The sequence below is a fragment of the Clavelina lepadiformis genome, chromosome 5, assembly GCF_947623445.1.
Source record: "Clavelina lepadiformis chromosome 5, kaClaLepa1.1, whole genome shotgun sequence".
NCBI classification, from domain to species: Eukaryota; Metazoa; Chordata; class Ascidiacea; order Aplousobranchia; family Clavelinidae; genus Clavelina; species Clavelina lepadiformis.
In genome coordinates, this window is record NC_135244.1 from 8,825,775 (window position 1) to 8,851,546 (window position 25,772).

At 35.3% G+C, this 25,772-nt stretch overlaps 4 protein-coding genes across 4 annotated transcripts; 2 read left to right on the plus strand and 2 right to left on the minus strand.

Moving 5' to 3' along the window:
• Positions 1–891: 891 nt before the first annotated feature.
• LOC143461274 (uncharacterized) lies at positions 892–4,177 on the minus strand. The gene has a single exon (XM_076959131.1). It carries the CDS (start codon positions 4,084–4,086, stop codon positions 2,491–2,493), a length of 1,596 nt encoding a protein of 531 aa, XP_076815246.1. The 5' UTR covers positions 4,087–4,177; the 3' UTR covers positions 892–2,490.
• A 5,170-nt stretch (positions 4,178–9,347) lies between these two features.
• Positions 9,348–13,247, plus strand: LOC143458924 (tRNA (guanine(27)-N(2))-dimethyltransferase-like). Its single transcript, XM_076955836.1, has one exon. The coding sequence runs from the start codon at positions 11,458–11,460 to the stop codon at positions 12,901–12,903; it is 1,446 nt and encodes a 481-aa protein (XP_076811951.1). The 5' UTR covers positions 9,348–11,457; the 3' UTR covers positions 12,904–13,247.
• Positions 12,950–17,175, plus strand: LOC143458923 (tyrosine--tRNA ligase, mitochondrial-like). Its single transcript, XM_076955835.1, has 7 exons — positions 12,950–13,653; positions 13,751–14,044; positions 14,125–14,305; positions 14,449–14,616; positions 14,711–14,866; positions 16,561–16,711; positions 16,867–17,175. Exons 1-7 carry the CDS (start codon positions 13,299–13,301, stop codon positions 17,089–17,091), a joined length of 1,530 nt encoding a protein of 509 aa, XP_076811950.1. The 5' UTR covers positions 12,950–13,298; the 3' UTR covers positions 17,092–17,175.
• LOC143458922 (F-box and leucine-rich repeat protein 13-like) lies at positions 17,128–24,019 on the minus strand. Its single transcript, XM_076955834.1, has 16 exons — positions 23,860–24,019; positions 23,239–23,342; positions 23,065–23,158; positions 22,808–22,950; positions 22,599–22,678; positions 22,335–22,512; positions 20,714–20,875; positions 20,445–20,607; positions 20,160–20,317; positions 19,794–19,965; positions 19,517–19,704; positions 19,201–19,416; positions 18,267–18,393; positions 17,891–18,109; positions 17,659–17,822; positions 17,128–17,572 (listed from the first exon to the last, which is right to left on the minus strand). The coding sequence occupies exons 1-16, from the start codon at positions 23,932–23,934 to the stop codon at positions 17,416–17,418; spliced, it is 2,400 nt and encodes a 799-aa protein (XP_076811949.1). The 5' UTR covers positions 23,935–24,019; the 3' UTR covers positions 17,128–17,415.
• Positions 24,020–25,772: the final 1,753 nt, after the last annotated feature.

Sequence of the window (25,772 nt, forward strand, 5' to 3'; positions counted from 1 at the left end):
ACGTCCAGAAAGTTTGCAATTTAAAAAAGATTCAAAGTGGGTCGACAGTTACGTGGTTAGCTTATACTATACAAATGTGTTAAAATTGATGAAGCTATTTTGCAAAAATACCTAAACATGTTCTCCTATGAATAAGCACTCATGAGTTTTATAATATCTCAACGGTTCCCCCACGGACAATGACAAAAAATAAACAACACAATACATTACGGGTACGACCTTGTCTCTCAATCTCAAATTACCAATCAGCAGCTACGTGACGTCACCAATAGCTGGGTGCTATCCCGATCAGCAACCACATGACGTCACCAATTGTAGGGTGCTGCTCATAAACAGCAGGCTACAATTGGTGACGTCACAAGTAAATTTCAACGAGTAGTTAGTTAAAACTGCTATTGTCAAAAACCTAATTGTGAATAACTAGATTACTAGAATATAATCAATGCAATCAATACAAGTATGTATGTCGTATGCCCAGCGTAACAAAGATTTCGCCACCACAATTACCTACATTTTATTATTTACGTGGAATGTATGATCTATGATTTCGTTTGGGTTAGTTCAGAAGTTGTTTTTCCTGGCGGTACGAGAAGTTTACGAGTTAAAATGGTATCAAAAATTTACCTTTCATTCACACAAAATTATATTAATCAATGACCTGAGGTGATATATGTATATCTAAATCATATCGTAATAGTTGACAGGTTCGTATACCATCTCTGCAGTTATTACGTTACGTATGCTATCATATACTCATATACTGCATATCGCATCGTCAACAACTAGAAAAGGCCCTGATTTAGGCAATTTTAATTATTTTATAATATAATTTGCAATAAGTCAACGGGTTATAATTACAGTGTTTTAAATCATAAATGCTTTACTCGTAAGCCATTTTGACATAATTTGTATTTGTAAACACAGCACTTGAAGTACGGCAAAGTTTAATCATGGTATACCACTCGAAATGTATGCATGGGTTGAGTTACAGTACAAAACATGTTTTAATCGCACTCTATATACTGTATGCGAAAAAATATCCATACCACTCAGTTTAAAACACTTTTTGACGCGACTCATACAAAAAATTAATAGTCCCAATCTGAAAACGACAGCATCAAATGCATAAAAAACACATTATGTATCACAAGAATGCATTGTACAATGTATATCAACAAGAATCGCTAGTAGTGATAATAATAATAATGTAAGTGTAACATAACAAAATCTTTGGGTATGAACGAAATTCGTGTTGTACACCGCAGAGCGGGTATTTTATATCATAAGGATGATAGACAGATAGGCGACACAACTGGTTTTTGTACGAGCAGATCAACAGTTAGCAATGTAATCACGCTGAATAAGTTCAAAAACTATACTAGCGCCTTTCTTTGCGCTAGAGACGAAATAATCCTGGCGCAATACTCCTGGGAACGTTGAAATATGTATAACATCATACAATGACAAAAATGCCCAAATTTATTAGGAAACCGTCACGGAATAAACACAATTGAGCCGACAACAGGTTGGTGCAATATTACTATTCATAGCACGGCTTTTTGTTTGTCACATGACTCTTAGCCAATCAAATATCAGGTTCCACCTAACAATAGTGAAAGCTTTAGCTTGTCGTTACTCAAGTCAAAGAACTGCCTGTTTCCACTACTTCCGCGACATAAGCAAACACGCTTTGCAATGGAGAAGTACAATGTTCGGGTTTATTAAACAAACTCTTGCGCCTAGCCATAACTCGCTCTGATTGTAGCACGCCCTAACACTTTCTTTGACGAGTATTGACTTTTAATTGTGACAAGTATCGACCTGTTGTTACCTTAAAAAGTAAATGCAATACACAGATTTACAGACGGCATTTCACTTTTAATTCGGGATGCTTAACAAAAGATTCCCTTTGTCTATGGCTTGTAAATTCGTTTACAACGATTGGAATCTTAGGCCTTAAAAATTACTTGAAACGAAAAGTAAACATTAATGATAAAAACTTGAAAGTTATAAGGCAAGAACTTTACATGCTAATTGCTAACATTTTTCAAGTATAAGCAATGAAAACCAAGACACATGTTGATATATAAACTTAAGAGCAAAGTAGCTAAAAAAACGAAATTAAAACTATACACTAACATCATTAAGTTTACAGTTCAAAAATTTGAAGGAGGTGTAAAATATATGATTAACACAGTGAGCATAGTATTAGGGTTAAAAGGAACTATTATTGATTACATAGCTAATATCACATAACATCAATTATCATAAAACGGGATCCATCTGAGTTACTAAAATCAAGGAATATCTGACGTGTTCTGTAGGCAAATATTTTGTGAATCTAAATCATCTGAGATGAAAGGCATGAATTGGGATTACTCTGCACACTATTTCTAAATCAGTTTTCCTCTAATATATATTTCCATGTGAAAATTAATTGCAATAATGTTGTAAAAACAAAAATGACATGTAGTACGCAACGAAATTCTATTATAAGCCACAGTCAGAATCAGGCACGTTAGAAAGTGGTGTTGTTGTAGTAACGCAGGTTTCACATTGAGAGCTGTTTACAACACTCAAAATGTTGCTGTTACTGGATGGTAATGCAAAATGAACATGGCCATTACCAACAACCACCCTTCCATCAACACTGTTATCACCAGGACATAATGATGTTGTTTCTGCCAAGACGTTCTCATTTTCTGAATGGTTCAAAGCAACTTGTAGGTAATGCAATTGATCACTGGGAATAAGGCTTGCATATTTACCTGTAAGTTTATGAAATAACTTATCAAAGTCTTGTATACAGCTATAGCATTGTATGCTACTTTTATGCTGTTTAATAACATTTGGCAAGACATCAGCATCCTGATCAAAATAAAGGCAAGAAAAACGACATTTGTGTCGCTGCCAGAGAAAAGTTCTTTCCATATCTTTTTTGAATTCCCTCAAGCCAAGAATGAAAGGATCTATTTCAGCACTATGCGGAGACAAATCCCAGCTTTTCTTTCCTGAAGTTGTACAAATTAGCACAATGTGATCACAATGTTTTCTTTTGTCAAACCAGTCAATTGTATCGCTCATTGTATATTTATCCCATAAGTTGAATGAAACGTCAATGCATCCATGATTTTTCATTAAAGTCGCAATTCGAGATGAAAGATCAAATTGCATTTGATCACCTTCAGATTGAAATATCAGCATCAGCACAGACTTATTTTTGTATTCAGTCCTAACTTTCACATGTTTGTAATAGCAAAATATGGCAAATATACCAATCATAGCACAGACAACGAACACAACAACAATTATTGTAACATTCATCTGATAACTAGGTTTATCATCTGAAGAGTCAGATTTCTCAACATCACTGAACCTGTGTTCATCTTCAGCATGGTTTTCTTCATGACTGTAGTCGTAGTCATAATCTGTTAAGAAGTCATCATCATCGTATTCATACACACAATGGTATGTCATAGAAATGCGCCTGTCACTGCAACTTGGGATAGAAATAAACGTTGGGACATCTTGAACTTCACTATTTTTATGGTGCAATGGAAATGCCATTAATAACAAGATGTAATTTCTCTCGGGCTTTATTTCTTCTTTGCCAGTTCCGAAACACTGATAATTAAAAATGACTTTAGTTGCATTCAACTGCCCATTAAAAGAAAACTTTCTGAAAAATTGAGTCTTGGCGTCTGAAGTAGTGCTTTTGACAATCAAGAAATAGCCTTTAACGTAAGATTGAAAGCCACTGCCAGTTTGATTCCATGTGAGGTTGAGTGCAATAGACGATTCATTATCTGGTCTTTGATAGACATACCATGAAGCATTCATCCAATTTGGTGGTGGAGCAGTGCTTTCATCATCTTGCGGGAACGGAGTGTGTTCAAGATTTTCAACATTACATGTTTTTGGTGTTATATTTGCTTGTGAAGTATTTTGTTGCTTTCCTCTGAGAACATGCATGCAGCCTCCATTACAACTATAAATGTTTTGACTAATTAAACCACCATTCACAGCACCAAGGAGAGTAAAGCAACATATTGCAAGGTTGAGTATACTATGGATGAAAATATTCATAGTACAGCTACATTATAGTTATAAAAAATAATTGGCATTAATAATGCAAAAGATTGGTGCCGTAATCAAAGCTGTAAAAAGAAAAACACATTAATTGGTGAAAGAGTTGGAATGTAAAAGAAATTTTTTCAGTGGTAATCTAACATCTAAAATTTATTCTGAAACTTTAACATAGCTACAAAATGTACCCTGGTGGTTCTTGGAAGTCCACAGAAACTATTCATTATATTAAGATAATTTTATATACAATATCGGCTTGGTTTATACCAGAGGTCGGCAACCTGCGGCTCCGGAGCCGCATGCGGCTCTTTCAGCCCTCTGCTCTGGCTCCCGTGACTTTAAACACTGCGAGCTTGGGCAATACAAAAAAATTTGTTGTAAATTAATAACGACTCTATAGTTTAAACTAGTTTTGTTGAAAATTATGACTTACAAATCCGTTTTGTATGTTTTTTCATTAAGATTTAATGCTTTTATCTTGCTAAGGAAAAAACCCTTCAGGACTGTTTGGAATAATGGCGGCTCATCACGGCTTACAATGCATGTATGCGGACAGATTCTGATTTGCCCGCCCCCCTCTATGAAACGATAAAGAGCATATTGTTAAGTGTTTACCGCACAATTAATGTTAGCATTATCTTATACCTGGCAGTGTCACGATGCAGTGTGTAGTAGCCTGTAGCATTTTGTAAACAGTTTAAAAGTGTCAGATACTCTTTGTTAAATATGTAAATCGCCATTAGTTATTTATCAGTAACTTTTGCAAATTTGACAAATATGATAATAATTGCAAATGTCGCATTAGCTGGGTGGAATAAATGATTATTTGAAAGTGTTGTGTTTAATAGTCGGGTTTTGTTTGTTGAAATTACAGAATATTCGCATGTACAAAGCAAAAATTTTAAGAAATTCTGCATGAAGTGTAGGCTATAATTACCTTTTGTTTTAGTGGCCAACTCGACAGTTACATGTTATGGCTCCGAATAGGTCTTAATTTAAATAAACTTGGGAACATTGGCTCTTTTAATGCTAAAGGTTGCCGACCTCTGGTTTATACAGTAACTCCTCAACTTACAAACTAGTTATGCTCTGAACGGCCGTTCATGTCATGAATTGTTCGTAAGCTGGTACTGTATGGTTAATTGGTGTACAGTGCTACAAATGTCTACCAAACATTCGTGCATCACACATGTAACATGTTACTTAGGGTATTTTCTTATTTTAAAGACACAACAATAAAATAAAAACACAAAAAGCAATTGTCTCTAATCATTGCACTGTATTTACATGAATATACAAGTTAAGTATGTTGTGGAATTTCAGCGGTCCATCGATGTTTGAGTCGGGGTCAGAGTGGGAGGTAGTGTCTGAAGAACGCATGGAACAGCATGCCTGACTTTAATTGCCCATAAATTATTATATTTATTACATTATTTTCCTTGATTTCTGTTCCCTTTAATCTTGTGTTCTACCGACATCCTTCGGATTGCCTTACTGACTAAGATCATTCAATTAAACCAGGCCTGTGGGCCGCATGCGGCCCACAAATAGTTTAATGCGGCCTGCATAACATTTTTCAGTTTATTAGTTCAATTTTAAATAAGTGCAGACTTGTAGACTTGCTTGTGCATGATCTCATATTATTGCTGTAATAATTAGTGAAAACACTCCAAGCTTTGCTGTATTGCCTCTGCATAATGCGCATAGTTTAGTTATTTCGTTTTTGCCTAATTCGGTGATGTATCTTATTCGACTGTATCGCATTGTATACACGTAATGTAATATTAAAATTTATTACATTGTGTTAAAGTTTATTTAAGTTAAAATTAGAAAGCTTTTAATTCAGTGTTTTTTGCTGCAAATTCATTTAATTGCTGTGGCAGGTCTTGCCCCACAGTAGAAAATATGGCACCAGCATGCACAAGATTCATCACCGCGCACATCGAACTTTTTTTTATCTTCATGCCGATTTCTAATGAATAAACAAGCTGGTTGTTTGATTGCTCGTCAAATACTGTCGCGCTTTCCAGTCGGGCCCTAGCTAAGCAAATAAATCACTCAACAGATCTCTCTCAACCATTACAAGTAAATAAGCTGTACAAAACAGAAAAAACAATATAACTTCTGTAATGCGTATAAAAGAAGCGGTCGCAAATAATGAATGGTAGCTTTGGAAAGACAACTATAATAGCCTGAACTCTGTTTGATATCGAAGTCAGAATTTTTGGCGAAAATATACAGAACAACCAAATGGGTGGAAAAAAGTTGCTAATAACAATTAATTGGACAGGCCAACTAGAGGCCTAATAACCTGACCCCGGTTTGATATATATTCATAAGTGAGAATTTACTTCTGATATAACTGGCACGTTTTTCAATATACCCTTTCCGAGTAACCGCCACCAATATTTTTTTGAGTGGCATGATTTTTTTGATCGCCTATGCTGTACTTAACAATGGAAATTGGCATCTAGTATACAAGTACACAACCAGATGACATCACAATTTGAGTAGCTATGGGGTCTAGTATACAAGTCGTCCTGTGGTTATGCATTTGTATACTAGACCCAGAAAATTTTGATCCCACTTACTAGATACTAGAGTTATACTAGACCCACCCACTTTGATCCTTTATTAAATTACAAGCATTCTTGGAATCGGATTATGATGATTTCGCTCAGGTGAGTAGCATGTGAATTCCTTTACGCGATAAAGAAAAAATATTGCTTAGTTCTTATTTTACACCGGTTTGAATCCTATGCACTGGACTTGTTCGATATGATGTCTAGATATGTGGTCTAAATCCTTTTAAATTAACCTTTTATGCCACAATGGTTTCAAAAGTTTGGGTCACGACTCAAACGATGGCCGCGAAGTGTCATTAAACAGGTCGCACTAAGGCGCTGTAAATGATTATGTTAGTAATAAAACATACTGTTTCATTACATTTTGTTCGATTGGGTCAAAACTCAAAAGGTATCACTTGGTTTAAGCATAACACAGCACACTTAGTTTAAACATGTCTACACATAAAAGTGTCTATGGACGCTTACGCAAAAATTGTCCATTTTCAACCGTCCATGGACGATCTGCGGATTGTGTCGCGTCCAGGTTTTTCCTGGTGCCTCTATGACGAATAGAGGTATGCAGAATTGCAAATCAACAGTGAAAACAAATATTGAATAAAATTATGTGACTTTAGTAACCATATGTTTGCATTTTGTCGATGTAAATAAATTAAGATATAAATTTCCTGTTAAATATCATGACATATCGCTTCTCTAAGCTGCCTGCAAACAATTTCCTATCAAATGTTTTCTAACGACTGTGCTTCGTGACGTTTATTTGTTTGTGATGAGTTTTCCCATACTAACCAGAATAACTGTGTATATTATTATGGGTTGACAACCAAAATAATTGATTATGCTTATTATTACTCTTCTACTGTTTAATTTGGACCTTCAACAGTCTAGTACTCAAGCTAGTGTTTCGTAATATTGTTCTAATCTTTAGTGGAGTTGGAATATACTGCGATGTCAATAAACATGAACATTTATATGGACAAATTTTGTTGAGTTGAATACAAGTTTAATAAACCAGAATTCTGGCTGAGGAAGATTTCACGACCGATAGATACAAGACTTATTGAATATAGCCAGAACAACTCAAGCTATAACCATTAACTAGAGGTGTAACTCAACATCAACCGAAGCATTCCATTGATTCCAACATTTGATTACTATAACCAAAACATCTGGGACGCTTAACTAGCTATTAAGGGTTAATGAATACGCTATCAATTGAGTCAGATTAGCGAACAATTGACCAAGTAATAATTAACAACAGTTCACAACTCCAACAAGACGCTCAGTTAGCATAACCATACTGTCAATGTCTTGAATAATCATTTATTATTGGTTCTCAAGGAAACGGTTACAATTTTCAGAGCACAGAATAAAGCTACGTTCAGCAGACTGTAAAATCACAGACTGTTAATATCAGACTAACGCGTTGAACGCTGTAGTGCGAATGTCGTAAATCGGAAGTAATCGAAACGGAGTCGCGCGTACTAAACACCTGGCACCTGATCCTGGTAGAATCTTAGCAAGATCATAAAACCCAAAACAACAAAAAGGCAACGCGGCACGAAGCGCAAAAATACTAATTAAATTCAACTACTAAAGCAAGATGCGTGATTTGATTAAAGCGTCCAAACCAGTTGGATGATCATGATCTACAGTCAAGAAATAGAAAATTTAAGTATTAAATCGTTAAACAAAACAAAAATTATAAATTTATGAAATTAAAATAAATTTTACACAAAAACTACAATTAACACTTTAATATGCACTCGAACGACACACTATTAGCGTGAACGGGTATTATCAAAATGAACATGAGGAATGTATACTATACAGGGCTTCCCAAACTGGGGGTCGCGACCCCGCAAGGGGTCGCGTAACGAACTTCAGGGGTCGCAGAGCGTATACCAATTTTACACGAAGTACAAAATACAATCGAAACAAAATATCGTTCCAGCCTAATCAACATTGAAACCGCCTTGAGACCAGCATTAACAGATATTGAGCCACGGCTGGACTTGCTTTGTAGCAGAAAGCAGTCGCATCAATCACACTGAATAAATGTGTGTGCTTTTTTGTTTCCAGTAGCCTATATATGTGTAAAGTAGTAAGTAGACTTTGAGTACTGGTTGCTTGAATTCAGTCTTTACTCTTTGCATCTCAATAAATTTCACTAATGACTAATGTATGTTTCGCACTGCTAATTTAATCAATTTAAACGTGAAGGGTCGTGGAAAACTTCAGAAGTTTGAAAGGGGTCGCGAGCAAAAAAGTTTGGGAAGCCCTGTACTATAGTATAATACATATATAATACTATAAGAATACTATAAAAAAGTTTCAACCGCAATTTTGAACAATTCTGCTAAGAAATTTAACTCGGCGTTTCTACTTTTTTATTTGTTAATATTAACAGTAATTTACTCACCTTTACGATGGTATCCTTTTTTGCTTGCTCCATTTTAGTGGAAGAAGTAATAACTTCCTTTTCGTCTTATGAATAGAGACTAAAGCCACTGACTAAGACGCGTTACCAAAAACAACTGACATTATTGAAACCTCATGTCAATTGCAATTATTCAGGGGAATACCCATTTACGAATCTGTTACAGTTTTTTAAAATACAGTATAAAGATGGCTAAAGCAAAGCGCAGAAGCATGGTTCGTCCGTCACGTGTTTGAACATTGATCAGAGATTCAGAGTCCAGTGATAATATTTTCACTTTTTAGAAATTGTAGTTACACTCACAAGTGCATGCCGTTGCAAGTTAGACCAACGACATGAAAAACGTTTTTCATACGACTCTTACTGTGACACTGGCCCGTGGCATGACGTAAAGAAAGAATTATACAAGCTAGAGAGCTAGCCTAGGTTATCATAATAAATAAAATACATACATGCATACTTTAATTGCCTATACTTGTGAACTAATTTATTCTATATCTATAATTGTATATATATCTATATAAAATTTTTTAAAAGCAATTCTGTATGATGCCGTAGGCCTAACTGTTATAGTTAAAGCACAACAAAGAACATGCTCATGAACATTTAGACCTTTTCCGAGTAACGGCCGCAGTTTTTTTGTGGTATCTGCGGCCCGTTACATAGGCTAATTTTGTTTTGCTTGTCAAGCAAAGTTTAAAATATTTAACTATAAGCAAATACATTTATTCATTTAATTTCTTGCCTTCACTGTGGTGAACGAAAAATTGTGCTGACGCAGGTGGTTGCAAACTTTTCAGCAACTATGATAATAATTGCCACAAATTAGATGTGCTAAAACGTGCATTTCGGGTCTATTAATGAACAGGAAATGTTTGCAATTAACCTACATAATATGTAGCCTATAGGCTGATTTTGGTTAACATTAGGGTCTTATTAATGGTATGAATATTTAATATTATGCAAAATGACACAAATATTACAAATTTTTGAAAATTTCTTTGAATAGATTTTTAAGGTGCGTTTTTTTCCATAACCAGCAATTGTTCATTAGTTTCCTATAACTATCCTACTGTGCTAGGCTTACTTGCTGTTTTGTACAAGTTATCATATTAATATCATTATGGCCCTGTCAGCTAACTGCATCAAAGAAAAGTTGCAAAAAACATTGGAGGCAGAGCATGTTGATGTGGAAGACATTTCTCCTAATATGTGTGGAACCAGTTTTAATGTGATTGTTGTTTCATCACAATTCATTGGAAAATCGAGGTTACAACAACAGAGAATGGTTAATGCCGCTTTGTCGGAAGAAATGGACAGCATTCATGCATTAACTCAAAAAACATTCACACCTGAGTCATGGAAAAAGAAAAATTCGCTGTGATCAAAACTGAAGTTGCCACTTTGTTTATAAAAAGATATGATAAACTACTATACATTCAGTTCTTACTTTTTCCACGTCTGGCTGTCCAGTTCAGTTGATATATCATTGAGCTACTAAAATCCTATATTTATTCATTTGTTTCATGTCAATCATTTTAAGGACATTGGCCCACAGTACTGAACTGCTACGAGTTAAGGTTTATGTTGTTTTTTAAATGAATTGTTTTGCATAAATTGTTATCGTTGTTCTTTATGCTTTGTCATAAGGGCTATAAACAGTATGTGGTGTTTTGGTTGCAAAATTATACCAAATAAATTGATGACATATTTCAGTTATAAAAGCTGTGTAAAATGTTTTCTGAAAAAGTTTTTGATCAATTAAGTAATAGCAAGAGTTGTAATGTGAAACAAGAATTTTACTCTAATTAGTAGGTTATTTGGCTTTGTGAGTATCGCTGACATTATGCATCTTAAACTATGAAATTTAGCTTAGTTTATAGTAGCTGGAAAGTAAGAGATTTCTGATACATATTTTGCAAATGTCTGCCAGCAAAAGTAACAAAATCATTTTGTAATATTAATATTACGAATATTACTAGTCCCATTATTTATTCCTAAACGTAACGAACATTTATAAAGTAGTGCACTCAGTTGTGTATATTCATTGATGTGGTTTGAAGCTCTCCTATTTAGACAACATGTATAGTTCAGAAAAATTATCAAGAATCATGATCGTATGAATGCTCAAATTGAATTAGAAGATTTTGGGGATGTCCTTACTCAAATATTCTGGTATTAAGAATTATTTGAAAATGTAGAACGAATGTTGATTTCATATACACACAGAATATTAAACAATTTGTTTTACATGTTTGTTTTATCATTTTGTCATCATTCTTTAAACAAGGTTGTAGAAGACTGAGGTGTTTATATTTGAATATTTTCGTTATTCTAAACGTTGGTATGGCCAAGAACCCTGATGAACATCAAGAACTTGGAGTCACCATGAATCTAGTACCTGAAATTAGTAATAAAGTGAGTGGAAAGCACATTTACAAGAAGTTACAGCTTGGCTTTAGCAGAGCCATTGCCTTATGCTGTTTGTCAAACTTAAGACATAATATTGATGGTGAGATACGTGCTTTAGATGCATCTGGTTGTTTTGGTCTGGCTGGTGTCCAATGGGCGAAACAATTTGACACAGGTGTTAACATTGTAATTAATGTTGCAAAAGGCTTGAAAGAAATTGTTGAAACGTCGTTATTGCAGAATCAATGCAAGACATCTGTAAAAGTACTTGATGAAGATTCTCACGTTACAATGCATAGTGGCAAATATATGTTTATATATCTTGAAGCATATGGTTCAGCTGTTACTCACTTTGATGCTGTTTTTCGAAGTGCAAACCATAATGGCTTAGTTTGCATTACTTGCACGGACACATCAGTTTTTCAAAATAAATCTCCTGAGACGGCACGGCGGCTTTATGGGGCCAATTTACTGCAAACGGAATATTACCAGGAACTTGCAACAAGAGTAATTATCAATAATCTAGTAACAGCTGCTGCAAGATGGAACAAGGGCTTGAAAGTGCTATTGTGTACATTTCAAGAACATGGAATATCAGTTGTATGTCGTGTGCTTCGTGGACCAAAAAATGGCAACGAGTCGATGGCTTCTTTGCAGAATTTGGTCCATTGTCAACTTTGCCAAGCGCGTTGTTTTCTTCCTGTTCATAGGTACATACAAAACACTAGGCAACTATCCATTTGCAAGTGTAACAGTGAAGGACTTGAAGCACCATTAATGATTCTTGGGCCGATGTGGGGGAAGGATTTATTTAATAAAGCGTTTCTTTTCAATCTTTTACATTTTGGTAAAATGCATCGAGTCCCAGAGAAGTATTGCAAGTTGTTTTTCCTTATGATATTAGAGAGTGTTTGCTGTGATGACCAAGAAGCAGAGACTTGTATTGTGAATGAGATAAACAGAATCACATTTCCAGAAAAAAAATGCTGTTGTAAAACCGAAACAGATAACACTGAACCGAAACCAAAAATGTTAAAACTAAATGCAACCAATGAAAAAAATTATGACTGCAAAAATAATACAAAAGATATTTATGATGAACTGCAAATCATGAAACAATCCAGTAACATTCCCTTTTCTGTGGAAGAAACAAACACTTTTCAATCAAGTGCACCTGCATTATTCTTTGATATCAGACACCATGGCATCAAAGGTGGTAACCCACCAAAACTTTTATCTGTAATTGAAGAACTCAGGAGTAGAGGATTTAAGGCCAGTAAAACTCATTTCAACTCATGTTCTGTTAGGACATCAGCTGACCTGTTGGTATTTAATGATGTTTTGCAGAAAATATGGGATAAAACTTTGGAAGCCCAGTAGATATTTCAATATCAATTAGTTTTTACAGCCTTAGTGAATGTTTATGGGTTCTTGTAATTTATAGTCAAACAATTTGCTTCTTACTCAACTATTTACCCATTTTTATTTAGCTTTGTATTTCTACTGTCTTTTATGATAATTAAAACAATTGTTTTGTATACTTTTGTAACTATACAGTATAGTTGCACAAAAAGGTTATCAGCAGCTTTTTATTAAAGTCTTTACCTACATATGCACATACCTTCATGCTTGTTTGTAAATAATACAGCTACTATGTTTGTAATTAGTTGCTAAACATTGGTAGTTCAATGTCTTTATTATAATTCAGCTTGGTGTCTTTCAGATATTTATGCTTTAGAATGCAATAGTTTTTGAAAGAAGTTCTGTTTTGTATCATGTCTAACTCTGCATGTCGGTTACATTCTTGTTTGAGGCCTTTTTGTGTCAAGAGTATGGTTTATCATTGTTGCCATAGTTGGTTGCATCTGTTAAGAAACACTTCCCAGGTTGCTGTTCGACACCTTTCAACCAATAATTCAACGTTTTCCAAAGAAAATGTTTTACCAAAAAATATTCTTCATCTCCATGAACGTGGGATGTTTCAAGACATATATCCTCCTGCATCAGTGAATTTACCTAATCTCTTAAAGAAAAAACAGTGTTTCTATTGTGGCTTTGATCCGACAGCTAGTAGCCTGCATGTAGGAAACCTTCTTTCCCTGATGGCGCTCCTGCAATGCCAGAGAGCCGGTATTACTTGTTATACATATTAATCCACAGTTGCGAATAGAAGTTTACTTCTTGGTTATCAGTAATACGTTCTAAATTAATCTGTTGTTTTGTGCAGGTCACAATGTCATTGCTGTTATTGGGACTGCAACAGCCAGAGCTGGTGACCCAAGTGCGCATACTAAAGATAGAAGTATTTTAAGCAAGAAAGATTTGTTTGCGAATGCCTATTCCATTTCTGAAAGCTTGGAAAGAATTGTCAAAAATCATGAAAAGCATTTGTATGATAATCGATTGAAGAAAATACTGCCAGGGTTCAAAATTTTATTTAATCATACCTGGTATGAAAAAGAAAATGTCATCGACTTTATGGGCACAGTTGGAAGAGACTTTCGAATTGGCCCCATGCTTGGTAAATGTGGAAAAAAATATGCAATAAAAGATTGCTTAAATTTTAATCTGTTTTTGACGTAATACTCGATTCTTATGCAGAGAAGAGGTACATCAAAGATCGTATCAATAGCCTTGAAGGCCTGGTGTTAGCAGAGTTTGTGTATCAGATTTTTCAAGCCTATGACTGGAAGTACCTTCGTGAAAATTACAACTGCTGCTTTCAAATAGGTGGAAGTGATCAACTTGGAAATATAAATGCTGGATATGAGTTAATTAAAAAGTAGGAAAAGTTGATTACTACAGTTTTTGACTGAGTTCGATGTTTTGTGATGCAATATTACTTCATGTAAATTGTTTAGTTTATATGTCTAGGCAAGACATTACTTAAGTGCAGTGTGGATTTGTGAAACTTATATTTTTAAGGAGATATAAAGAAGAACTTTATGGTCTTTTAACACCACTAGTCACCACATTACGTGGAGAGAAATTAGGCAAGTCTGCTGGAAACACTGTCTGGCTGAATCCTGATAAAACATCACCTTTTGAATTTTATCAGTACTTTTATCGGCAACCAGATAAAGTTGTTGAACAGTAAGTTATGAATTTCTATATTTAATTGGTATTTAATACTTAAATTAGTAATGGAACAATTCAAGAATGAAGTTTGTTGACGTTTCTGTGACAGATTTTTGAAATATTTCACTTTCATTGATCTGAACCAAATTGAAGACATTATAGAAGAACATAAGAAAAAGCCGCAATTGAGAAAAGCTCAGAGAATACTTGCCAGGAATGTCTGCAAAATCGTACATGGGGAAATTGGATTGATATCTGCTGAACGGTGAGTATTGTATATATGGCGTATCAACAAATTTATCATTTACCGGTAATGACTGCAGCAAAACAGTAAGCAACTGCATTCTACTTTATTTATGGTAATAATTTAAAGTATTGGGAATTTGAAAAATGACTGATATATAATAATTATGAATGATATTATGCAATCAGTGCTAGGGAGACAGAGATATCATTCCTGTTACTTTTAATTGTCTTTTGTATATGTAATAATTATTGGTATTGATGATACAATTAATACATACATGAGATAAACCTTGCTTCTGTAACGATAGACAAATATGTTTGACCATGATGTCCTAACCCCTGTATTGGACGCGACTGTTTTTTCCAGTTTGCACTGACACCATGCTAACATACAAATGAGTAAGGCCAATGCACAACTTGTGTTTTACTGTGCTCCCTAAAAGGTTTGTGCACCACCACTACCGAGTATTGTGTAGTAGAGAGTGCTTTCCAAATATAGTAATCAACACAATAACAACAGGCTACCTGTGCGTTGATCACCTAATATGACACTAATTCATTGCCGCCATTGATTTAGTGCAGGTGGTGCACACACCAGTGGCACCACTTGGTTATTGATAGGCTGTGTGGCAAGCTATCAGTATATTTAACTTATTTAACTTACTTCAATGAATTGCATGAAACTAAGTAAGCATGGCGTAATTCCAACAGTTTAATCCTTAACCACGTTGATGCTGGAATATTGAAATGTTTCTTGCGCATACTTATGACAGGTTAAGCATAAAGTATCTACAACAATGTAACTGCTTCTAGTGGCCGCTTCAGCTTGCAGTCATTCGCACCTGGCACTGTAGCCATTACAGCAGTGTCAAAGATAAACATTTCATCCTTATTTTAGGAGAAAAGTTATAGTTTGTAACTCAATTATATCTGATTTGGGGAACGAACTGCCCTCAAAACAATTTCATCGGGCCGGGAACTGGTATAACAACCAATCTTTGTTTTAACTTGTGTTCATAAATTTTTCAAGGGCTACCCAAGATTTACTGCAATCCTAACAGCTCTCCATAGTAAAAAGTTTCCCCATCCCTGGATTCATATTTAGGCACACAGCATCGTTTAGTTGCATATACAATATATCATAACTTGCTTTTTATCAAAACTTTTAAATGAACAAACAAACAACAGTGTAATGCCTTTACGTACTTGTAAGTAAGTCTACAGAAGAAAATTACCAATACTTTTTGATTTGATTAAAGGCAGTAATTGTTCCTAAAACATAAGATGAGCCATACGAATCTTCGCATCCATATATTAACTCCGGTTGGAATTCCACCAAGAAATATCCCAGTTACAATACCGACATGCCAGATTGGGTTTTTTTTCATTCCTATGTGAGAAATGTCTGAAACATGATGATATTTACAGAATTTCTATTACAAAAATTTAATGTCTGGTATGACAGCCCTTGCAGTGGAAATGTTTTGGATTGAAATTTAACATCGAATTTTGTTTCTGTAGAAATGACAACAAAGGTTTTCACCTGAAAATGGATTTAAATCAAGCCTACAAAAATCTTTAACTCAGCCCAAGTTTATGTGATAACTTACAATTGAATTGACTCGCTTCAAAGTTGACTAACTTGCAACTTTGAGGCTTCAAAGTCAGATGTTAAGTTTCTTTTGTTTTTGAGCGGTACTTTTTTTTTGCTAGGTGTAGCAGGGTTCTTTATGAAGGAAGAATTGATGATCTAGAACAGCTTTCAGATGATGAAATTGCTGCTACCTTTCTTGGAATGAACATTATACATGGGGTGTTAGAACCAGATACAACTGTGTATGATTTAGTTGCTAATATTGTGGAGGTATGTACAATAGTTCACTTTTTTATACGTTATTTTAAAATTACAATCTAATTTTTAAGTCTGGCAGTGTTGTCATAGAATTTGGAATGTTTTTGTTCATGTTTTTTTTTCAGAATGCAAGTTTACATTACATATTCTTTGTTGGTATTTTGTAGGCAATTCCCCAGGGCACAAAAGGAGAAAATATCATTCTTGGGGGAGGAGTGAGGATAAACGGGAGAATTGTAGATTTCCCACACCAAATCCTTTTATCGGACATTCATGTCTTAAAAAATGACCTGACATTAGTAACAGTTGGCAAGGTACACCACTATGTTGTGAGATGGAAGTTGCCAAGAATTGAACATGATGAGGATGATGATAAGCTGCCATCAGTCTGACAATATTCTGCCCTATACCTGAATCATTGCAGTTGCTATCTATAACGTTTTTATTAAAAAAATCAAGATGAACTATGAAATATACCCTAATGTTTCTCACAGTAAAGCATGCAGGATTACATAGGTAAGCGAGTGAGCGAGTGCATAGGGGCACTGTTATAAGGTGAAGCAAAATATTTAAAAAAAAGTAATAGAATAAAAGATAAACGCCATTGCCCTCATAGAAATAGAAAATTCTGACCGAACAGAATAGTAGAAATTCACCAATCCAAGTGATTCTACAGCCTTTAAATACACAGCCATTTCGCTCTCATTTAACATTTCTTAAATTTCGTCCTCAAGTTCTATCCATTTTTTATTCTGGTCAAGTGTTTTAGCATCACGTTGAGATTCTGGATCATCGTAGTTAAACCAAGTAGGAACAGCATCACTGTTGTATTCCAAGTGTTCTATTCTGGCTGCTAATCTCTGAGCCGTTAACCTGCAATTGTAACAACCAACTCATTGACCCGTTTTCTAAAATTGAGTAGTTTTGTGAACAGGAACAGTATCAAAGCAGATTCTCACTTGGTGATGCTTTTGCAGTACAAAATAATCAAACTTCTCAGCTGCTTACAACCTTTTCGCAGATATCTTAGTGCTCTGTCACTGATGTGAATGCAGCCAGATAAATTGAGAACATGAATGTAATGACACACACCAGATAAATACTGAATACTCAAATCTGTCAGCTGCAATGATGTAAAACAGGATAACAAAACTTCGCATTTAATATTTCAACCTCTTCTTGCAAACATACCTTTGGGCAGCCACAGACATTAAGTGAAGTTAACATTCGGCAGCAAAAGGCTAGGTTTTTGATAGCAGAATCACTTAAAGCCATGCAATGTGAAACATCAAGTGCCTCCAATTCCTTTACTTGTTGGCAAAATTTCTGCAGGCCCAGGTCTGTGATTCCGGAACATTCTGAAAGCACGATTGACCGAATCCTGCTATTCACCCCTAGAGATGTCAGACCCTGAAATTTGTTGGCCAAAATATTCATGCTTTTGAATATCACTAATCTTTAAAACGATTTAGAATTAGACAATTCTCTGTATTAAGTTTTGAACGCATTTAAAGCAGTTCAAAAAATAACGCAAAAAGGTGATGATCATTGCTATTCACAGTATTACCTGATCTTTTATGTTAGTCCCTGACAAGTCAACATGAAGTAAAGATTGCATGCTTCCTAACAGCTCAATACCGGCGTCAGTCACGTGCTCACAGAAACAAAGACACAAGTGAGTTATGCTGTGGCACCTGAAACATGTAGAAGCTTTTTGTACTTTTTTAAGTCATTAGATGTGAGATACTTTATGCCTTAGTGTATATGAATGAGGTGTGTTCAAAAAGTAATGACTTCATTTTTCCCCACCATACAATTTGCCACGCGGCCATGGTTTTAGATAGGGCTTCGCTTCATTCTTTCTGCTCACATATAGACATTTTTGAGCCAGTCATTGGCATCTTGGGTTTACACGTCAAGTGTGCTTTCATTAGATTTTTTGTACAAAATAACATAATGCGTTAAGGAAAGATAACATGTTACGTTCTGCTCAGAGCTTGGTAATAGTTAAGTTAAAGTAATCAAGAAGATTCAGTAGGCATTTATAAGCAAAACGGATCTTCATAGCATTCCAAAAGTATTTTAGAGGTCATATCGTTTATTTTTTGTCATTGTCTGTGGGAGAACAAAAAATAAAATGCTAACCATTATAGTGTGATAAAATAATAATTCCCCAGCAAATAATGAGCGAGAAAAATGCAGCAAAGCCCAAGGGCTCAAAACGTGCAGAAATAATGTAACCACATAATGAAAAAACAAATAATCATTAGCACAGTCACTAAACTAGCTAAGCCATCAACTTCCAAGGACAGCATTCTGGAGGTGATGAAACACAATTTGTCGAATGTATAATATTGTGTTTTTGATGCCCCAAGGTCGGATACATTTTGAACACGCCTCATACAATTGTCATAGACAAGTATACTGTATCCCTACTCGTGAACGCTAACTGCAGTAATTCATTCGCTACAAACTATCATCTGTCCATTCAATTACATTACCTTTGTGCTATTCTAAGGAGGGATACATCACTAACTCTCACACAGTTCGTTAAATTCATTTCTCGAATTTTTGCTCCAGAGGGCCCCTCCACCGTTTGCCGTACTCCTGAGTCGCTTATTCTTACACAATCAGCCAGATTGAGCACAACTATGTTTCTTAATGGTGACAATGCTTTTAAGATCATGTCAGTCAATTTTTGACAATCCACCACATACCTATATATAAATTTAAATATGGTTTGCATCTTTAGCTATACATACAAATAAGTTGCAGTTGTTTGAGTCTTCTCCTTGTTTTCGAATAACAGCAACTTACAGATGGCAAAGGTAGGGACAGAGTTTTCCAAAAGTTTTAAAAGTGTTATCAGAGATTATTTGGTTTCCTTCAATTCGCAGCTTTTGAATTTTTTTATTTTGAGCGATTGCTTTGAAAGCTTGATCACTCAGGTTTGGTGATCCAAGCAAAGACAAGGCTCTGATATTGGTACATCTTTCCACAAGATTCTAAAAATTGCATGTTTCAGTGTTACATGTAGTTGCATGCATTGGTGCTTCACTAAGTGGTGAAGACTTGAATGGACTTATTTTCTCACCGTTACACAGGTATCAGTTAAAGAATGCATGTCATTCAAGAAAACAGACTGCAGGTTTGTGCAACCGTGTGAAATATGCTTGAAGCCTTGTGCTGTAATCTGTATGCAGCCTGATATATCCAAGTAGGTCAGTTTTTTACATCCTTTTCCAGAGGCCAGGTAGTGTAAACCCCTGCCATACAAAACACCACCGTGACAATAAAATGAGCTTTGTTAAGTTCCTTATACATTAGGTGCACATGTGATATGTCAACTCTTAAAGAAACTAAAAACTAATACAACAATGACAGTATATATTTGTATGTGTCCATTTGATAAAAAATAAAACATATTTGAAGTTGGTAAGTTTAATCTGCTGGTAATCACCTATCTGAAAATTTCTTGCAATATGCCAAGCTCAAATATTGCAAGTTCAAGCAACAACGAGCCAAATTTCTTAACGTGCCATCTGTGACATCACAATGTGAAAGATTGAGGTAGAGTAATGTTGGGCATCCCTCGGCTATCGTTCTCATAATTTCATCCTGAATATGCACGAGTACAGTATACTGGCAACAAGGAAAGTTTGTAACACGAGCAATTATCGGGATCTAGCGTCACCAAAGACACGAGTAATTTGAGTATAGGCTAAAATGTTTAAAGTTTACTTACATTTACACCTTTGCATTCTGAAAGATTGAGATCTTGTAAGTTTCGGCACTCTGCGATGATTTTAAATGTAGGCCAATGCACAGAATAACACTGTCGTAAATTCAGATGGACCAGGTATGGACGGCATTTTTGCAAGCATTTAATGACAACTTTATCATTCACACTGAAATAAATTAGAGTAAAAATTGATAAGAACACATAATATAGACACTAATATCAAAAATATTATAGCAAGAGTCAGTAATGAAAAGCACAAGCCCCGATTTCACCTCATTCGAACTTTGCTGAAATCAAGGTTACTCCACAATGTTGGTGCTCCAGTAATAACCTTCCATGCTCTGCAAACTCTGGCACATCTACCAAGATCAATCAGATCAAGGCAACTGAAGATCTGTATCGCACATTTCCGCGGCAACAATGCAATCTCATCCCTACAAACACATTTTGTTGCACAAACCAACCGTAGAGCAGTGAGTCTTAATTTCTGAGTTACAACTAAACCTGGGCAGTGGGTTGTTGTTATATAGTTATAGTTGGAAATGTAATAAATGTAAATGTCAAAACCGATGGAGTAGTTTATCAATGAACACACCAAGCAGAGAAGATCACGTAAAACTACACAATTAGACTCAAAACATACGGTCAGCTCTCACCACAGGCATGCACATTGTTCCAAAATAGTATTCAAAGATTTAATAGCTTTATTATTTTGCATAGCTTGTTTAAATAAAATGAGCTGGTTTGTATTGTTTCCAGTTTTTGAATTGATTAAACCATAAAAACTGCATGTTTAACATTGAATATTAAAATCAGTTATTTGAAACATGGTAAAGCGTAGTAGGTCGCCAAGGCTTGTAATGTGTATTGGATCACTCCAAAAAAAAAATTTGTATTAAGCCAGAAAATCACTTAGAAAGAGCATACCATTGACAAAGCAGCAAAGTATCTATGTTACATATGTCAAAATGCAACAGTTCTTCACAGCAATCAATTAACTTTTGCCTTGATGTGCAATGCAAACACTAAACCTAATAATGACAAAAAGCTAATAGTTCAAGTCACATTTCTAATCTAAATTTATCTACAAAGCTTTTTTCCAGGCGTAGCCTATCTTCTCATCTTTGGCTGTTTGTTGCAATATTAGCCAAGTATAGACTGGTACAGTCATTTCTTCATATTCAAAAATTATTTGGTGTGATTTACATTCAAGAGAGGCCTATAATTATGTGCTTTGTATTTTCTGTTCAATATATAAACAAGTATGGCTTGCTATCATAACAATGTAGTATGTTAAGCTAATACTTCTTTGTTGTTTTTTGTTTAACAGAATGCACAGGAAGGCATTTAAGATTATGTCATATTAACGAAATTTTACAGTAATCATCACAGCAAACCAAACCAGCCTTGACTAATCACATAATGCACAATGAGCATTATATCGGCTCAAAAGCCAAGTGATTAGAGCGCTGGGTTCACATTTATGTGGCCTGTTTTTCGTTTTCTACACCCAGTGGTGCTACTGTTGTAATGCCCTTGGGCAAGACAGTAAAACACTTGCTCCGTTCAGTGGAACTGGTGGACAGTTCTAAATTCCGGCAACTTGATGTAAAAAAATGTGTGTGGCAAGTGAAACCTGCACTAAGGCTAGCTCTGTAAACGGGTGTTATGCAATGACGAATTATCACTGGGTTTAAGTTGTGCAAAAATTTTACTCAGTTCGATGATTATCCTACCACCACCACCAAGCTTTATGTAGCACTTGTGTTTTCTCTCACACATCTATGTGTACAATTTCTAACCTTCTCTGTCAGGGAAGTGTAGTTAATAAATATCACTGCTTTTCGGTTTACACTGTATTTTTGTTTTGTTATATGTTCAAATTTGTTCAACCTGTAATTGTCAGTGGGTTCGGTACCATCAGTCTCAGGATCGTCGTCCATTTCTCCGCGTTCAAGTCGCTCAAAATATTCTCTTGTCTTTCGTGCGTCCACAGCAACAGTGTGCCATGCACGAAAAATCATTCTACAAAATGACTTGTTGCATGCAGACACAATGATATCAAAAGCTCCTGAAATATGACACATACAACAACAAATAAATCCAAAAAGAAATTTGTAGTTAAAGATACAAAGTCGTATGCACTAATGAACTTACGCCTTTGCCTTTCTTTAACATAGTTTTTCCAGTCCATCCATTTTCTCAAGTGAACTCTCATTTTTCTATGTCTGTGGTATCTGAAGCACAAAACAAATCATACTTAACAATGGCCTGACATCTGACAATACATTTCATTCACCACGCACTTAAAAGAAATTTGATATAAACAAGACAACTCAGCTTTAGCTGAACAAATCACTACCAACCTTCTGGCTTCCCGTAACTGACGTAGCATGTACCCTTTTCTACGTGTTTTGTCTTGGTAGTATTTCAACCAAGCTTTGAAGCATATGTTGGTTATTTTGGTGCGATAGAAGTTGTATGCTGTGGCAAACATCTCATCAGTAGGCTGAAATGATTGTGAAAATTTAAAGAAATGACTGGTAATCACTAATCTTTTTTGTGCTTTTCTGCCCATCTTTGAATCACAGGAAATAATAAAATTTAACAAACCAATATTTACCACTGTGCCTTCACCAAATAAAAATATTTCATCCAAGTAGCTTTCTGTCATCTGCTTTACTTTTGGTTTCATACTTTGGGGAACAAACATATCCCTGTCATAAGAGAAATTGGTTGGAAATAGAGCTTGATAAAAAATGCTAAATTTCAGAACTTGCACGCATATGTGGTCTACCATGAGACATTGTACAGTCCCTGAGCCTCAATCCTTCTTATACTTTCTATGATCCATGTAAGTGGGTCATCTGGACATAGAACAATGAGTCCAGTCAAAAGGCACTGAAGAAACAAAGATACATTATGAAATTTGAATTATTCTGAAACAAATATATTTACTGCGAACATATGAACAATGTACAAAGCTTTTACCAGCATTTACAAATGGTCTGCGTTTTGAAACTGACATGTTATTAAATGAACATTTCACATTTACACAGTGAAGAAGCATTGCAAGCTAATATAACTGGCCATGAGGCTACGTTTTGCAAGTCTAGTATGGTTGCACAATGGAATTCTGCATGCTTGTCACCAATCAATCAATTCTAAAACCATAATCTTTTTCACAAGATGGCAGCTCTATGGTGTTATGTATATAACATAATATCTAGTAGTCATACAAGCACACTGTACAACACATCATATAACAATGCAGTGTTGCACTGTACACATACATTATTGATTTACAAACAACCACTTGGAATATAACTCATTGGAAAGTTAGGGAGTGCTTAGGGAAAAATCATAACATGATTTTCAAGAAATAATGTACGTTTATGATTAAAGGAAAACAACAAACCTCATAAACATCAGGCAACTGATGAATACGAAGATATTCTTTCAACTGGGGATCTATTCCTTGTATTGAAGCCATATTTTACTGCAATTTACACAACTCTCTAAGACACAAAGTTGTAAAATAAATAGTGACGGTTTTTAAATTTAGCTGTGTGAGAGTGTATTGTAAATTTAGTAAGATAGAAACGACCGCAGTTTAGTGAAAGCAAAAAGTTACAACAACTTAACAGAGTAAGAGACAAACTTTTGCTGGATAATTACTTGTGCCGTCGTGGCCTAGTGGCTAGCATACTGCATCGTTAGGTTTGATTATATATATGCATATATGCTGTATATCAAATAAAAATAAAAATTCTATTCTATCTATTCCGTTCAAATTCTATCTTTGTAAAATCTAGAAATGCTTTTAGCAATCATATTTTTATTGGAATTTAAAAAGAATTTACATTACAGCATTTTACAAAATTACATGGACAGTATAAATATCATGCATTTAATTACACTGGACAACAATTTACAACTTATTTTTTATTCCTCGCTCATTTCAAGTTTACCTAGACTAATTTTGCAATGCTGAATCCAAATCTGGTCTTAGATTTTTTCTAACACGTCACGTTTTTGAGATATGATATATGCTCACGACAACCCATAACTGTGATTTTGGCTAATTTTGGCTGAGCGGAACAAAACATTACATGTAATCAACCCAGTAATTTCTATTGCAAATAACAGCATTATCATACTGCACAATTTAACACAACCCAGGATAATTAAATCAGACAAAAATAACATTATATTCCCTCAAAAGTGCTTTATACACTTGCTCTTTCGAGTATGTTCAGTGTCAGTTTCACGCTGAAGAAACCAGCAGTAGTCCCCCATCATGTTTGGGTTAAATCGACTTCTATACCGCGATTCCATCACAGAGATGTCTTGGTGAAATCTTTCCCCATGCTCGTCGCTCACATCACCCAGGTTTGGCGGGAAAAATTCCAAGTGTGAATGAAGAAAATGCAGTTTAACCGACATTCTGCAGCCCATTTCGCGGTATGATTCCAGCAAATTGTCCACTAGTTCCGAGTAATTTTCTGCCCTGTACTTCCCAAGAAAATTTTGTACAATCTGTACAAATGCATTCCAGGCTTTTAATTCAATTGAATTAAGCTTGGATGGAAATACTGGGTCACGGATCAAATCACGTATTTGGGGGCCAACAAATATTCCAGCTCTCAGTTTAGCATCACTTAGTATTGCACCAAATTTTTCTTTTATATGCAGGAATCCATCTCCATTGAAATCCATTGCCTTCACAAATTGTTTGATCAGGCCCAGTTTAATGTGAAGTGGTGGCAAGTACACTTTGCTCGGATCAATTAGGGGTTGGCACTTAACATTATATCTTCCAACAATGTAGTCCGTTCTCATTGGCCATTCAGTTGTGTCATAGTGGTTTGCATCGTCTCGACTGTCCCACAAACAGAGAAAGTACATATGCTTGGTGTAACCCAACTGCAATCTGAGAAAAAGTGACACAACTTTAAGGTCTCCACATATGTTCCAGTTATAAGCCCGGTAGTTAATGACCCGTAGGATGGTTTCCATAGACTCGTACGTCTCCTTCAAATCGACAGCATGAGCAATAGGGACAGAAGGCTTTTCATTCCCATTGTGCAGTAGGACAGCTTTCAAACTAGCTTTGCTAGAATCAATGAACAGTCTCCACTCAGTGCTGATGTGTTGGTGGCCAAGCTCATACATGAGTGAATCAACATCAGTGCAAAAACACACAGAGTCTTCGATTTTACCCCCCCTCTATAGTCATGGCCAAGAACATTCAAGAATGCATTAATTGTGAAAAGATAGAACATTGCATTTACAAAATAATGTCAATATTAATCTTACATAACATGCATT

Coding starts and splice junctions, on each gene's coding strand:
- LOC143458923 (XM_076955835.1), top strand. CDS start 13,299: ATGTCTAACTCTGCATGTCGGTTACATTCTTGTTTGAGGCCTTTTTGT. Junction 13,654..13,750: donor CCTGCAATGCCAGAGAGCCG/GTATTACTTGTT, acceptor TGTTTTGTGCAG/GTCACAATGTCATTGCTGTT. Junction 14,045..14,124: donor TCGAATTGGCCCCATGCTTG/GTAAATGTGGAA, acceptor ATTCTTATGCAG/AGAAGAGGTACATCAAAGAT.
- LOC143458924 (XM_076955836.1), top strand. CDS start 11,458: ATGGCCAAGAACCCTGATGAACATCAAGAACTTGGAGTCACCATGAAT.
- LOC143458922 (XM_076955834.1), bottom strand. CDS start 23,934: ATGGCTTCAATACAAGGAATAGATCCCCAGTTGAAAGAATATCTTCGT. Junction 23,159..23,238: donor GGACTGTACAATGTCTCATG/GTAGACCACATA, acceptor CTCTTATGACAG/GGATATGTTTGTTCCCCAAA. Junction 17,573..17,658: donor TACTGCAAAAGCATCACCAA/GTGAGAATCTGC, acceptor TTACAATTGCAG/GTTAACGGCTCAGAGATTAG.
- LOC143461274 (XM_076959131.1), bottom strand. CDS start 4,086: ATGAATATTTTCATCCATAGTATACTCAACCTTGCAATATGTTGCTTT.